General features: G+C 30.0%; 1 protein-coding gene across 4 annotated transcripts; it reads right to left on the bottom strand.

Annotated features, from left to right (window-relative positions):
- Positions 1 to 2,631: 2,631 nt before the first annotated feature.
- Positions 2,632 to 15,056, bottom strand: LOC100160779 (protein tweety). Of its 4 annotated transcripts, none has more exons than XM_001943583.5 (11): positions 14,333 to 15,056; positions 8,532 to 8,740; positions 8,311 to 8,471; positions 8,134 to 8,245; positions 7,829 to 8,067; positions 7,669 to 7,764; positions 7,515 to 7,587; positions 7,038 to 7,432; positions 6,869 to 6,970; positions 6,466 to 6,579; positions 2,632 to 4,978 (listed from the first exon to the last, which is right to left on the bottom strand). In XM_001943583.5, the coding sequence occupies exons 2-11, from the start codon at positions 8,670 to 8,672 to the stop codon at positions 4,678 to 4,680; spliced, it is 1,734 nt and encodes a 577-aa protein (XP_001943618.2). In that variant the 5' UTR covers positions 8,673 to 8,740; positions 14,333 to 15,056; the 3' UTR covers positions 2,632 to 4,677. The 4 variants fall into 4 exon arrangements, with proteins under 4 accessions (XP_001943618.2, XP_016660148.1, XP_008183446.1 ...); XM_016804659.2 differs by lacking the exon at positions 14,333 to 15,056 and adding an exon at positions 13,288 to 13,595; XM_008185224.3 differs by having other exon boundaries at positions 4,840 to 4,978; positions 6,394 to 6,579.
- Between the last annotated feature and the right edge of the window lie 318 nt (positions 15,057 to 15,374).

Raw genomic sequence — 15,374 nt, 5'->3', positions numbered from 1 at the left:
TATAGCAGTAACCTACCTAGTGTCAGGTGTTCGGACCAGTTCACGAGTCACGTTGACGACAAGAGGGGAAAAACAAAATATCACGCACTGAGCTTGGTTATAGTAATGTAATAGCTACATGAAATAGGTACCTACGACATGATAATAATATTATGAGTAGCAGCTACCTACGCGTGTTATACTTACCTATAATCATATTTTATTTTATTTTTATTACCTACCTACTTTTTGGTTTTAATCACGAATTTATGAAGTATTAATATACGTAGATACCTACTCATTAAGTGGTTACCGAATGCATTATTATACAAATAATATTATAATAATTAATGTAATAACTAATAATTTACATAATAGTATCTACCTACCTGGCTATAGCCTATACTAAATAAACATTCATTATAAATTATTTTAATATACAACTAAAACTTGTTAAGTAAGTAAACCATAGACATATTATAAATGATTTATTATCAATGATTCATTAATTATATTATGTCTATATGAGTTAAATAGATTACGTATCGAACTTATACAACTACAGTGGCGTATTTAGAACAATAAGTGAAATATCTAATCTGTCTTCATTGTTTATTTATAGTTAGAAAGTTTCGGCATTATTTCGTATTTGCACAACTTTTGAGTTATAATTTGGTTGGCTAATTAAAATTTTGTAGATATTAGTTCTAACTAAAAATTTAACCTATATTATTTTCATTATCTGCTTTATAAATATATATTTTTTTAATAGTAATATATAGGCAAATAAGTAATACAGTATAATAGCCACCCTCAACGGTATAACCTAACCCAGGGGCTAAAATAATGTGTCCCCTGAATGACAAAGGTATCCCAAGTTTTATAACGTGTTTTTAGTTTTGTAGAAATAACGAACATTAATCATTTAATATTTTAATTTACTGGTTACCTATTCTATTAACTTAAGTTATTTACCTACTTATTTTATTTCTATAATAATATGGACAAGTTTGTTATAAAAAAAATAATAATTGATAATGGGTCAATTCAAAGTAATTAGGTACCTGCCTTAGTATGAAATAATTTAAATTATTCTATACTGTGTCTATTGAAATACAATATTGCTTACTGTAATACCTACTGAAAAGTTAACTGGACAGTGCATCGTAATTTATTGAATTTTGTTATAATATTATAAAATCAGATATATGTTCTATAGCATATCATAAATATTTATGATTGTTTATTTTAGGTCTAAAATATGTTAAAATATTAAAAAAATTAAACTAATTAAACTGATTCTTGTAATCATAAATCGTATTTTAAAGAATTAGATAGTTATTTTGTCGTATTTAATAAATATAACTAAAAGAATCTACATACATAATAATATACATATATTATTATATTTATAACAGTTTATTTAACAAACCTAATATAATTTTCTAAACATAATCAAAATTGTTTTTAAAAACCTCGAATGTTCATTTAAACTATTTTCCTACATAAAATTATTATATTTAAATTATTCTAATTGATGATGATAACATACCAAAATATTTTATTTAAATTATTCTAATTGATGATGATAACATACCAAAATATTTAAATATATTTCAATTTACTACACACATAGTCTTTTACTGCTTTTAGTGATTTAAAATAATTATAAAATTTACCTCACTAACTCACTTACAGGGTAAGTGATATATAAAAGTAGTAAGGGGGGGATTTTGTGTGTTACAACCACAACAGGTTTTTTTCGCTATAGAAAACTGTCAAAGCCCAAAAGTAACAGTTCAATTAATAAGTGTGTGGTGTGTGCCCTGAAATCAGATGTATTTTAGGTCCTGACCTAACCTATACAATTAATTAAATAAATAAATAAATACGTTATTCATAACTGTAAATATTTATTTTTCTGTGAAATAGGTACCTTCCCTGTTTATTACAATTACTTAGTCCTTACATTAACTCCAAATTATGTTCCAATGCATTATTTTTCTGTCTTACAGCCTGGACCTTAGGTTAGGGGTCCTCCATAATTTTGTATTGTTACTTATTGGTTTACTTTATCAAACTGAAACTTAAAAATAAAACCACAAACTGTGTTTCTGTTTATCATTTGGATTGGTTGTTTTTACGATATTTCAATCCTTCAGAAACTGCTATGGTTTAAGTTAGTCTTATGATCATAGATACACAATGAGCAACTTCGTCCCCTCATCGGTCCTCCCCATTCAATTACTATTTTTAATCATGGGTTTATAGTTTGGACATAATTTATTTATTAGGATAAAATAAAAACTAAATAACCATAAATGATATCAATTATGAGGGTGTCAATTTAAAAACTGGGGGCACACAATAATTTACAAAGTTATAACTTGAAAATTCAAATTCAAATTTAACATTTTCATTTTGTTTCAGTTTTAGCAAAAATGGAGTGTATACAATATTAAATATTGAGTTAGTATTTCTTATACCAAATTCAAATTTAAATATTTTGTACTCTCGAATTTCATAAAAAAAATAATTGTCATTTATTGTTGTGCTCGCCGCCAACATTCGATGCGTAATAACTAATAACTAATAAGTAATAGGTCCCTATTTTGCATGCATAGAAGAGTAAATAAAAATAAATCATAGGACTTATCTATGTATAATTTCTGTTTTTAATTATTCATTTCTTTTATAGCTAAATTATATGAACATACAAAAAATTGTCAAGGTCGAACAAGGTAATAATAATAATGAAAAAAAAATATTTTAGTTATACAGAATATTAATAATAATTAATTTTTTTGTACTAGAGGATTAATATTATTTAAATTTGTTTGTAGAATGTATGACCATAACGAGAATATTGCAATTTTGAATACAAATAATAACGTAAAACTAAAAAAAAAAAACAAATTAACAGTCTCGTTCAGTCTTAGGTAAATGTTATACATGTCTAAAATGTTATCAAGTTAAGAAAAAAACAGTTACAACCTCAAATTGAATAGGAGCAGTGGTATAAAAGTACAAAATGCGTTAACATTGTGCATCATTCGTTTTGGTACACATCTTTTTTTTTATGAGCTTCGATGAGGTAAACATTGAAAACAATTTTTAAAATAAATCAATATTAATTGACAACAAATTTAAAAATTCAAATTATAAAGAGCCATTATGACATAATGTTAAATTACTAATAACGTTTACATTTACGGGAAAAAAAAATAAACTATGCCTAAACAAAAATGTAAATCAGTGTACCTACATTTGGTGGTGATTTGGTACCATACATAGGCACACAACTCAATGTCAATCATACATATTGGAATAGCAGATAATGTTTGATTTGGGTATTTACATTTATTAAATATATTTTTAAATGTTTCTCACAATATTATTAACAATAATAAATAGTGGAATGATTGGATTGGTGCCAATTGATTTGTTAATATAGGAATTTCCATTTTACAGAACGCACGCAGTTTTCTTACAATTTTAAAGTGGATAACCAAACAAAAATAAAATTTAATTTAAATACATAGAGAATTATTATTTTGAGTGGAACCTTGTAACTTATTAAAAAAAAACTATGATTTTAATAATTTTTAATAAAACACCTATTAATAACATATTTTTATACTCTAAAAATGAAAAAAAATTATTATAATTATTTATAAAATATAATACAAAGGATATGAAATCTGTGAACGCAGTTTCTAAATATTGGAATAGAAAAAAATTAATCGCTCTTGGAATATTTTGTAAATAATGAAAGAACATTATTAAGCTTATGTGTTACTTTAAAATCAAAATTAAAACAATGTGGACATGTGAATATTACAATTATTTTATAAAACTAAATGTTTGTTACTAATTATTTATTTACAAAAACATATTATTATTATCTATAACAATATTGTTTTACATAATACGAAAAAAGGAAGAATTATAATGGTTACTTAATCTCTTAAACTGAGGAACTAGTAAAAAAAAAATATATGATTAGGGATTTTGGGACGACCCCTGCCAAGCACGTTAAACGACATTTCTTTAATTGTTGTGGCCCAAATACATAATTGAAAACGAGCCAGTTATCATTGACTAGACCATGATTTAGGATAGACCATTAAGCACTTAAAGATTTCAATGTTATAATTATCATTCAAAGAAAACTGAACACATTAAGTGTTACACTTCTATATAAAAAAAAGAAACAAAATGTGGGTTAAGGTACTGTCATGAATTATATAAACATTACTAAACCCAAAGATATTTAAATGGAGAATACGTGAAACAAACGTAAAGCTAATAAAAAAGAATTATTAGTGAAGTTTTTAAGTTAACAGAAGATCATAATAAAATACAACTCAACAAATGTTTAAAAGTTAAATAAAATAAGATATAACATACAAAACCTTAAAAAACTATAAAACCATAAATAAAAAACTGATGAAACATATTGCTTAATATCCATCCTTCCCAAATGTTTGTAAATTTTCAATAATCTGTGCTCAAATTCAAAATGATAGCATGATAATATTAAAAGGCCATACAAAATAATTGTTTATAATTGCTAGACCATTACAATTCTGTAATCTGATAGGAAGTGTCAGGTACAGGTGTAGGTCTCGCAAATGTTGACAGTGAACTGCCGCTTATGGTCGATATTTGTGTTTGATCGGCAGAGGTCGGTTCATTTCAGTAGAAATCCGAAGATTCTAGTGTTTTGCATTTACGGCTTAGTGTAGAGTATTGACGATCATTAGACTGATTAGGTTTGCGGTTGTACCCTAGAGTATTGGAATAGGTTGGTACACCGCGGAATGATGGTGGTGGATGGGGTGCACCGCGCGCACCTGGATGTTCGAGTGTGCGAAATTTACGGTTTAAAGTAGCGTATTGTGGCCCAACTTTGGATGGACCGCTTTCATGCATGTAACTGCCATTACGGCCATTTAATGTTGCTATACCACTACCCATTCCGTATTCGTCTCGTGGTCTAAAAATTAAACAAGTAATACAGTTAGTATATTCATTTAAATTACAAATATTTAAATAATGAAAATTCCCTAGCATTTGAAATACCCTATATAATTAACAATGATACCAAAGCTAACAAAATGTATCTCACATTCTACAATTAATTTACATTTAACTAAAATAATATCATGTTCACAAATAACACTCTTTATATATATATATATATAAAAACAAAATTATTACATGCAAAGCAATACATTTTTTTAAAACCTATTTCATATAATATTCACTACATAAATTTAATTTATTATTTTAATTATTTAAGTCTTAAACTTTAAGATATAAAATAATATACATAAAAAAAAACATAAATTATAGATACCTATAACACCAATATTAAAAATAAAGGTTATGCAAATTGTAAAGAAAAGAAAAGTTAGCATACAGAAAGAGTAGAATAGATAATAGACTAAAGCAATTTTCAAAGTGTTGAGTATGTTTAATGAAACAAAAAGCAAACTTTAGGAAAAGCCTTGCTGATGATTCTTAATTAATCAAGTTTAAAAATTGAAAGTCAAGAAAAATTACAGAAATAAATAATTTTATAATTGTACACGATTGTAATGTTTGTTTTCATTATCAATTAAGTTTTTATATGTATCTAATTAATTGTAATCACTTTTTTTTAATTTCAGAACTACATATTTTTAGTACTTCATATTTCATATTCAAAACCTAGGATCCATTACTGGTGTGTGTTTTTTAGTGTTTATATGTGTTAATGTGTTATTTTGTTCTTTTTTACATGTAAAGCTAAGCTATTTATCCAATTAATACTACAACATAAACATACCAGCGACATGTCATACATACAGTTACCAACATTTTTAATAATACAAATAAAACATGCAATTAATTATTGTAAAATAAAAATAAACTAGTCAATTGTTTGTTCAAATAACTGTATTACAGAAAGCATCAATATTATTATATACAATGATGGCATCATGCACTTGTAAAAATAAATAATATAAAACAGGCGAAAAACTGATTTAAATTTGAATAATTGATATTACATTGTTTTTGTTTCTTCAAAGTAAGAAGTAAGAATATCCGATGTCAATAATTATTGCTGGAAAGAATTAAATCAAAAAAAGTAGATAGACAATTAAATTATTGAAGCTAGCAACAAAAATTAAATTCCAAAAAACTGCAGAAGAAAGTAAGGTTATTTAAACACAAGAAAGATATAATTTTAAATATTAAATACTATTCTTGGTGAATGTATATTTTAATTCCGAAAGTGTGTACTGTGTACTAATTTTGTCAAATGTAATTTATGATAGGATTTTTTACTTTGTAAACAGAATATATGAAAAAATAAACTAATAAGAAAATAATAAGATACCAAAATAATCAAACAAAAACACAGACAGTCATGCTGGGCGGTTTTGAGCGTGCTGAGCAGGCGTCGGATGCGAAATAAACAACGGGTAGTAGTACGACCCTTGGTTTCGTGTAAGTGTAGACATCTGATGTCCATGGGATTGTGAACTGCTTGCTGTGGATCCTGGTCGTCCCAGGAAAGGATCTCTTTCTTCTGCTTTTGCATAATCTTGCCTAAAAGGTAATAACACAATTAAAATGAATTGATATTATATCAATTCTATAACCTCTAGAGGTGCATACAGACGAAAGTATTTTGTTAAGCAAGCTTTAGACAACGGTTAGTGAATTTATCAAAAAATCAACATCGTTTAGATCACCATTTAAATTATTTGAATTACCCATTCATAGTGTATAATAGGAGTCCAAACCCTAAATGAGCCCAAAAACATCTAACAAAAATATTTAATATTACTCATACTCGTCTGTACACGCCTTTAAATTAAATTTTTTAGAAACATACTTCTTTCTTATGTATATCCATGTATGAGAATCTAGCCACACCAAAATTGTAAAGAATATCCCAGATACTACACTTGCTAATAACATTAATGCCAATCCAAATCTACAATATTAAAGTGAACATACATAAATATTTTTTTTATATGAATAATGACAAGATAATGACTTACAGAGCAAGATCACAAGAGGCATGTAAAGCTCGATTGTACTGCACGTGTATTTGTCGACATTCAAGTGAAGCAGGTAAAGCAGATACCATTCTAGCAGCGTTTTCAACATCCATTCTCATTTTTTGTAATAATAATGGCATATCTTCTCTAGTAGTTGAGGGGGGATATAAAGTTGTAGCAAGACGTGTTACAATATCGAGCTGGTAATTAGTTGCATCTACTGAAGTTGATGCTTGACGTATTGCCATACTAAATGGGTTGGTCCGCGTACTACCAGTTGGATTATTACTACCTTCACATGTTGTATAGAAAGATAATGTGTCTGGACGCAGAGATGATGGAGTCCAATCACGTTCCAACCATTCATTTGGATTCATACAAAAGTCACCCAATGCCTACCATAAAATAGTAGAAATATCAAGCAGGAATTACAATAATAAATTATTAAATTAAATTTTTTAAATGTGTATTGCTTACAACTGCAGCAGTTAAATAAATAGATGCAGTAAGCCATGATATGATGACAGCAAACAACCCAAAAACAGAGAACCTGAAATTAAATAATAAATACACAGTTAGTAATTGTGTATAGGTTGTTACTACATAATAATAAGATATTTCAAATCCATACATGATTAAAGCACAACGAGAATGTCTGGCTACTCCAAACAAAAGTATAACACAGAATACCAATAGAATGCTAAGAACACCCATTGTCAATGGCCATCTACAAAATTAAGGTATACAGAATTAATATTTTAATTATTCAATAAATTATGTAATATTCTCACCTTATTGTTTCCATTAAATACACATCATCAATAAATGGAGTCAGATTTACTCCACGCAAAGAATTACTAATACCACGAATATTTGTCAAAGTTGAAGCTGCGTTGCCAACTAAAGTGCTAAGAGCAGTAACAATTTGTCCTCGAGCAGTCAAATTTGCAACCGGTGAATCAATGATATCACCTATATTTGTTAGTTTGTCATGAATGTTCACTTGAAGCAATATTTCAATATCTGATGTCTAGGAAATACGTTTTTAAAACATAAAAATATTATTTATTCAGTACTGTTAAAATTGTATTCTTACCTGATTTTTAACACTAATAACTAAGTCATCCAAAGCTCTAGCTGATTTCAGAAATTGAACAACTCCATTATGTAAATCGTCATTACCATATAAGCTAACGCCAACAGCACCACTATATAAGGACAAAACACTATGATTATTTAATGAAAACAAAACAAAAAAACATATAATCATTACCATGATAAAACAGTAAATATTGCTAAGGTCCATTTGAGCACAACAATACTATGCCTTGGTCGAGGTTTTCGATCACAGCATCTTGTCATAAGATAAATTAACAATAAAAACATTGTAATTATCAACCACACGGAGGGAATAGAACCCAGAATCCCAAGCGACTGAAACAAAATTGTTTTTATAACCATGACATTTACATATAATATGTTTACTTAACTTACTTCCAAATAAAGTTCACTCCATGGGGCAAATGCAGGGTTAACATGGTGACCACTGACATTTAGATGTGGGAATGAATGGAATAAATGTGCCAAAGCTGGCGTTTTATAAGTAACAACATTCTCTTGCAACATTCTAGCCATTTTTTGTCTTTTATGTTGATTAATATACACGTACGTACCAAAAATTAATTTCTATCTGCATTTTTTATCTGAAAAATAAAGTATAAATTAATTGAAACGATTTGTAAAAAGTGTTCAGATGTATTTAAATATTTTAAAAATTTAGTAAACTCTCAAGTCACATAATAGTAAGGAAATACATATTCAAGCGGGTATTCAAGTGTGTTTTTTGTCCATTATTTATAAAGAAATTGTACATACATTGTTAGATTAGGATAAGATATTTTTAAACGATACAGAACTTCTGTTCTGAAAATTGACTCATTATAACTATGATTGCTTACCATTACATTAATAGAACAAAATACAATCGAGGAACCTACTACCAATGATTATCATCAATTTGTGAGCACAATTTCATCACATTGTACAAAAAGTTTAAAACACTTTCAATATTCTTAGGTACCTAACAAATTACGTGAAATAAATCATCTAAGATATAATGTTTTTATTAATAGTTGACAATTATTCATTTTACTTATTACAGCCTATAGGTAATTAAGTACCAAAATTTTGACACAAAACTTTATATACAGTCAGACAAATCTTTAATGCTTCCAACAAAACATACCATTAATCATATTCAGCATAATAATTTAAATCCGTGTCACTTATCATTTCTTGTCAAAATATATAAAAAAAAATTAACATTAGATATTAAACATTGACTGGTTAATATTTGATAAACAATATGAAGCGAGATATGAAAGCAATAAGCATAATAGCAAAATAATGGTCAAATTTATCTGAATAATAAATAAGTTATCAAACACTAACATTAATTTTACTAGATAGTCACCTATAATTACCGTATATACATGCTATCTGTGTACATTTTTTACATTTTGAATGAAAACTATTATTATTAATTTAAGATTTATGTTTAGGAATTACCTACAAAATTATTAATTTAAAAATGTAACCTTGATTCTACAAATTATTATTAAAATGTCTAATTCCCGTATGCATACTCAAGTAATTGTCACATAAGCTATGCACATGTTTAGCTATGCCTTATGTGATACATAAATTGACTAAGCATATAGACATAAGCATATTAATATAAGACAATTAGGTACCTATATCAATTAAGTTTTGAGAAAATATTAAAAATAGTAAATTATCCGCTTTTATGAGATTAAATCAGAGTAGGTATTATATTAGGCTAAAATTCAAGATATTGTATAAGTTTATAAAAATTAGTACCTAGGTAAAATTTTTAAAAATAAATAACAAAATGTTTAAGAATCATTACATTGTTAGTTTTTCATAGAGAAAAGTGAATTTCAAAGTGTTTATAATTAGAGAACAAAAATATTTATATCTTACTAACTTATCTATAATGTAGGTAGGTCATTGGCACAACTAGGGGGGGATGCACAGGGGACTTGTGCACCCCCAAAATATAAAAGACTTAATCTATTATCTTTTGATTATTTTGAAGTAAAAATTATCAATAATGAATAAATACAAAAATGTTGTACCAAACTATATATTGAGGAATATAATAAATGGGTACTTCACTATAATGTTCCAACATTCCCAGCTATAACAGTATAACATAATATTATGAAATATTCTTTAGCTTAGGTATTTAATGTTGTATAGAACAGGTCACAGATACGTTGTTATTACTTTTTAGTTTTTTGTGTAACTATGATCATACCTACTAATATTTTTTTTATAAATCAACAAAATAACTTTGAAAACAGGATAAGGATATTTTTCTTTATCTTTGGCAGAATAAAAGCCCATGAATGTGATCGCGTTTATATTGTTATTTGTTTCCTTGTTTATAATTTGTTATCATTTGTAATATTAAAACAAGTGGGTGCGCGTAAAATAGTCGAAAATATTTCAGTTAAATTGTGTTGTTTAAAAAACTGTTATGGTGTTTTTTTCTTTTAATGAGAATCAAATATATTAATGTTTATTAAATTATTAATAAGACCTATAGAACATATATTATTTCAAAAATAAAAATGATAATTTTATTTCTTATCTGTCACTGTTTCACTCATATTAAATTAATAAAGTACATAAATAAACATTCAACATTGTTATTTACAGATTGTAACAAGAAAACTAAATGAAATGACTTTTGTTTTAATCAATATTTATTTTTAATTATTGAAAATAAAGAATTCAAAATACCCAATTTGTAGATCTGAGTATAAGAACAATTTTAATAGTAAAAACATTTATCTAAGTCAAGTAGTTTATATTTTAGAATATTTTAAAATATCAACATTTTTTTGAGTAAATAAAAAAAAAAAACTTTTTCACAATTTTTGTTATACGTTTAAGTAGCGTATTTTTTTTTTTTATCAGATCTTCCTGTTACACCTTGTATATACAGTGTGGGTCTGGGATTTCTTAACAATTTTTGCACCCCTAAAAATATAGGTCTAGTTGAGCCTATGAGGTAGGTACAGCATAAACAAATATAATTTAATAACAATTATTAAAATAATTAATACAATTTACCTACAAATCTAAACTTTATGTTATTATTGAAATAAAAAACAACATTATGAAGTAACTATACTCTGTACAAAATGAGATCAGTACCGATACGGCGACCAGTTTTTGTTCTGCGACGGTCAGACACCGTCCCCATTACGGCAGCGCGTAAAGTTGTGATTCTGTGATGAAGCCACGCCCATGCGCACAACTTGGCCGCCCGGTACTGATCTCATTTTGAACAGAGTATGGGCGTAAGATTAAACCTCGGATTAAACATTTAATTTTTCTTATAAATAAAATGAAAAGGGTAATATAATGCACACCATGGCCGATGACCTTAATTGTTTGCAGTCAGAGAGAATGGGTTGCGCATGTGGCGCTCCCATTATATAGTGTTGGTCACAATTGGGGTTCTTGGAGGGGTAAACGAAGCCTCGACAAGCTCTCTGTCGTCAGTCTACATGCGCAAAATCTGTGAATTCTCTCGTTGAACAGAATATAGGTAGCTCGGGTTTGTTATATCCCCACCTTTGTGTGAAGACTTTATGGCCCCGACAGTCAGGTTTGTTAGCTTGCTGCCATCCAAATAATAAATATATCACGTTAATAATTAATCTAAGGGCCGTCATAATAAATGCTAAAGAATAAGTATTGCTTAAGCTAATTTTGATGGTTAAAAAAAAAAATGTACTCCAGTCTCGTTTATGAATCTCATTTGAGTCAAAAGTATACGTAAGTATAGCTTTAATAGCAATACTTATTCTTAAGCATCAACTATGAAAATGGCTCTAATAGTTAGACAGTTATAAAAATTGGGAATAAAACGTACCATCATTACCTATAGGTACCATAAGTAATTTTTATGGAAAAATGAAGCCTCCATCTTAATTTTGTTTGTATGATTATTATTACTATACCAATGACCTAACTTATAGGTAGCTAGGTACTTAAACTTTTTTTTCTAAAAATACAATTAGGTATTAAAAAATTAAAAAATAAATTACTATCACTTATACAGGTACTACTTATTATTATTATACAATATACATATTAAAAAATGAATTATTGTCCATTTTCTATGTATCATTTATTATTATTATGAATGGTTTCTAGATAATAAACCGGAATGGCGGGGTGATAAAGTTTTCACGTGCTGGTTGTGCATATAACAAACCAGTACCATGAAAAGTTATGAAGACTAAAATAATGTTTATTAAGTATAATATTTTTATTAAGGCATAATATATTATGATACATTGATACATATGGGTATATTTTTTTAACAATTTTTAATGTTAAACAAGGTAGCTAACTACATTAATTATTTTTTGTACCTACCTAGTACCTATTATACCTCTAGTATTCATTACTAAATCACTTTTTATCACATATCATTAAGTTCATAGTAATCCATCAACAATGTTAGTATCTAAAAATCACCAAAAGAAGGAAAAATGAACGCCATGAACGTCTAGGTGCTGGTTTGATTGTTTTAAATATAACATAATATTACCTACTTACCTAATTTAGTGTTAGTAAGTACTTAGGTAAAACCAGAGGTAAAACTGTAAAACCACAGTATAAAACATTACCTATCTACAGGCTATAAAGTATAAGTATCTCAGGTTATTGAATGATGGTGATAATAAGAAAGTTAATTTACAAGTAATCAGTTTCATTTCATTTAGATATGACATAAATTTATTGTAGAATAAATAACACACATATTATCAAAATGATTGTTGTTCTAGTATAGGGAAATGTAAGTACAGAATATCTTGAGAATATCTAGATAGATACCTATAATATTATATTTATAAATAACGCTGCCTATAACCAGTTTATATTATGGTCTATGCATAGTCTATGCTTTTTTTGATATTAAAAATGATTTTACTACCGTGACAGTGTACCTAACCCATATGTACTTAAGTGTTCTAGATTAAAATAATTTAACACATAGGTATTATGATAAAATAAAAGGGCAATAATTGCATACAACAAACTGTCAATGTTTATTCAGTTGTGTATCTTGACAAACTATTCTATAAAATGATGCATTTCTGCAATAAAACATATTAGAATGGTCTTTAAATAAGAGGACGCAAACCTGAATATTGTGCTGTCTCTGTCTTACTAACGTAAAGCATGGTCAATTTTTGTTCAGCGACACTCATTATCTTGCATGTTGTTATAACTTTAATATTAGAATAAATTAACCCTGAAATTAATTTATCGTCAAACTTCGAGATAAGTAATTGAGAATAATACTAAAAAAATATATGACATTTTAGCATATTTTAGTTCAGTGGTTAGATACATAAGTAGGACCGGTTATAATATTATATTAGGTATATTAATATGCTAAGTTATGATTTTTTAAATAAATAATGTATAGTAGGTACACTGTGTTTAGTACCTAACCAGTTTGATTGCATCATAGAATGTCAGAGTCAACACATAATATAATCATATCACCAATTCATATTTTTAGTTATCTACCTAATTAAAAATATTTGGGTGTAAAATTACCAGTTGCCTCTTTAGATAGGTAGCCTAATCCTAATAGAACAACCATGTTATTTAATTGACAAGTAATAATCTATTTGCTTTATGCAACCACAATTAATATAACTAAGTACCTACAATTTTGGATTTAGATAAAAAAAGACAATATTTTAACATTCATATTCGCTCATATTATAGTCAGGAAGGTACTTGAACGAACATTTTTAGTCGAGTAGCAGGTAAATAGTGTGCACAGCAATATCGTACAGAAGATACAATTATACAGAAGGAACCACATTCATAGCATTACAGAACCATCTCACCAACAGGTGTATGTATAAAGAGTTTGAACGATCGGCTGTAACTGAGTAAAAACCAAGCAACCATAAGAATAATAGGTACTACGGCCAACGGTCAATGGCCACACATTCAGTTCCGGGTGGCCAGGCGAACAGGTCGAGTGTCTACCTGGGGCCGTACTACCCAGTTTTCGGTCGGACAGTAGGTAGAGACACCCAAATTGGTACCCTATTGAAGTGCGCAGGGAACGGTCGACCGGTGTTCATGTCATCCGTGCCAGAAGGAGGAGGAGGAGGAGGTGATGACCAGGTGGCCGGAAGGGACGTGCAAAAGACAACTTAACTCACCCATGACGTGTTGGAAGACGGCGATGGGACTGCTTTGGCTAGCAGCGGAAGCAGAGTCGGTTGTTGTCTACCGAGACGACAGCGATAACACCGGCGAGGACAACACCGCAATCATCGGAAAACGGCGGCGTGTAAAACTCGGACGAGTGGAGGCGGCGACGACGACACACGCACGAGACTGGTTTATCGATCGGTAACGGGCGCGCGTAAACGTCGTCGTCCGACTGCGGAAGTTGCGAGTGTGAGATAATCGCGATTGTCGTGTCGGCGCGGCGTCGTGCTCGGTGGTAGGGAAACGAACGGGACGACAATCAACGAAACAATAATAATTGTCGTCCGAGTAAAATCGGAGGGGAAACTAGACGAAAATAATGAATTAAAAAAAATCGAAAAAAAAACAACAATTAACAACAACAATAACAACAACAACACGACGGCGGTGACAAACGGGCCTGTACGTTAACCTAACCAGTAACCGGTCGGCGGCGGCGGCGGCGGCAGTGGTGAGACGACGGACCGTCGGCGGTACGTGTTGTGCAACGCGCTACGAGCGGACGTTGCCGGAAATGTCAATTGTCGCGTCGGCGGCGGTGTCGGACGTCGGTGTGTGACGCCATTTTAGAAAATCATTACGATGGGCTCGGGGCGCTGTAGCTGTGCTGCGCCGCTGCTTTTGCTGGCTGGCTGGCTTGCTGCTGAGTGCCTGAGTACTGACTGCCGTCGCCCGTCGGTCGTCGCGGTCCCGGCGCTCGGCGCTGCACTCGCCGGCCGCCACCCGGCGCTTGCCCGGTCCCGTTCGCCTGTCGCGCAACGGTGCTGCCGCCTGTCCCGATCCGGCTTTTCGCAGGGTCTACGCCCTAACGCGCCGCCTTCGACGGTCGGTCCCGCGCACGCATCCCCCGCCCGCCACCCGATCGTCATTGAACCCCTTGGATTTCGAAATACGTTTTTTCCTCCTCTCACACTCTTTTCTCCGTCACCACAAAACAGGCACTCGGCAGTCGCGGGCCGCCAAAGACGCGTTTCCAGCACGTTGTGTTAT

This window comes from Acyrthosiphon pisum, chromosome A2, assembly GCF_005508785.2.
Source record: "Acyrthosiphon pisum isolate AL4f chromosome A2, pea_aphid_22Mar2018_4r6ur, whole genome shotgun sequence".
Lineage (NCBI taxonomy): Eukaryota > Metazoa > Arthropoda > Insecta > Hemiptera > Aphididae > Acyrthosiphon > Acyrthosiphon pisum.
Note: the sequence above shows the minus strand (reverse complement) of the source record. Positions and strands in the feature narration are given on the sequence as shown.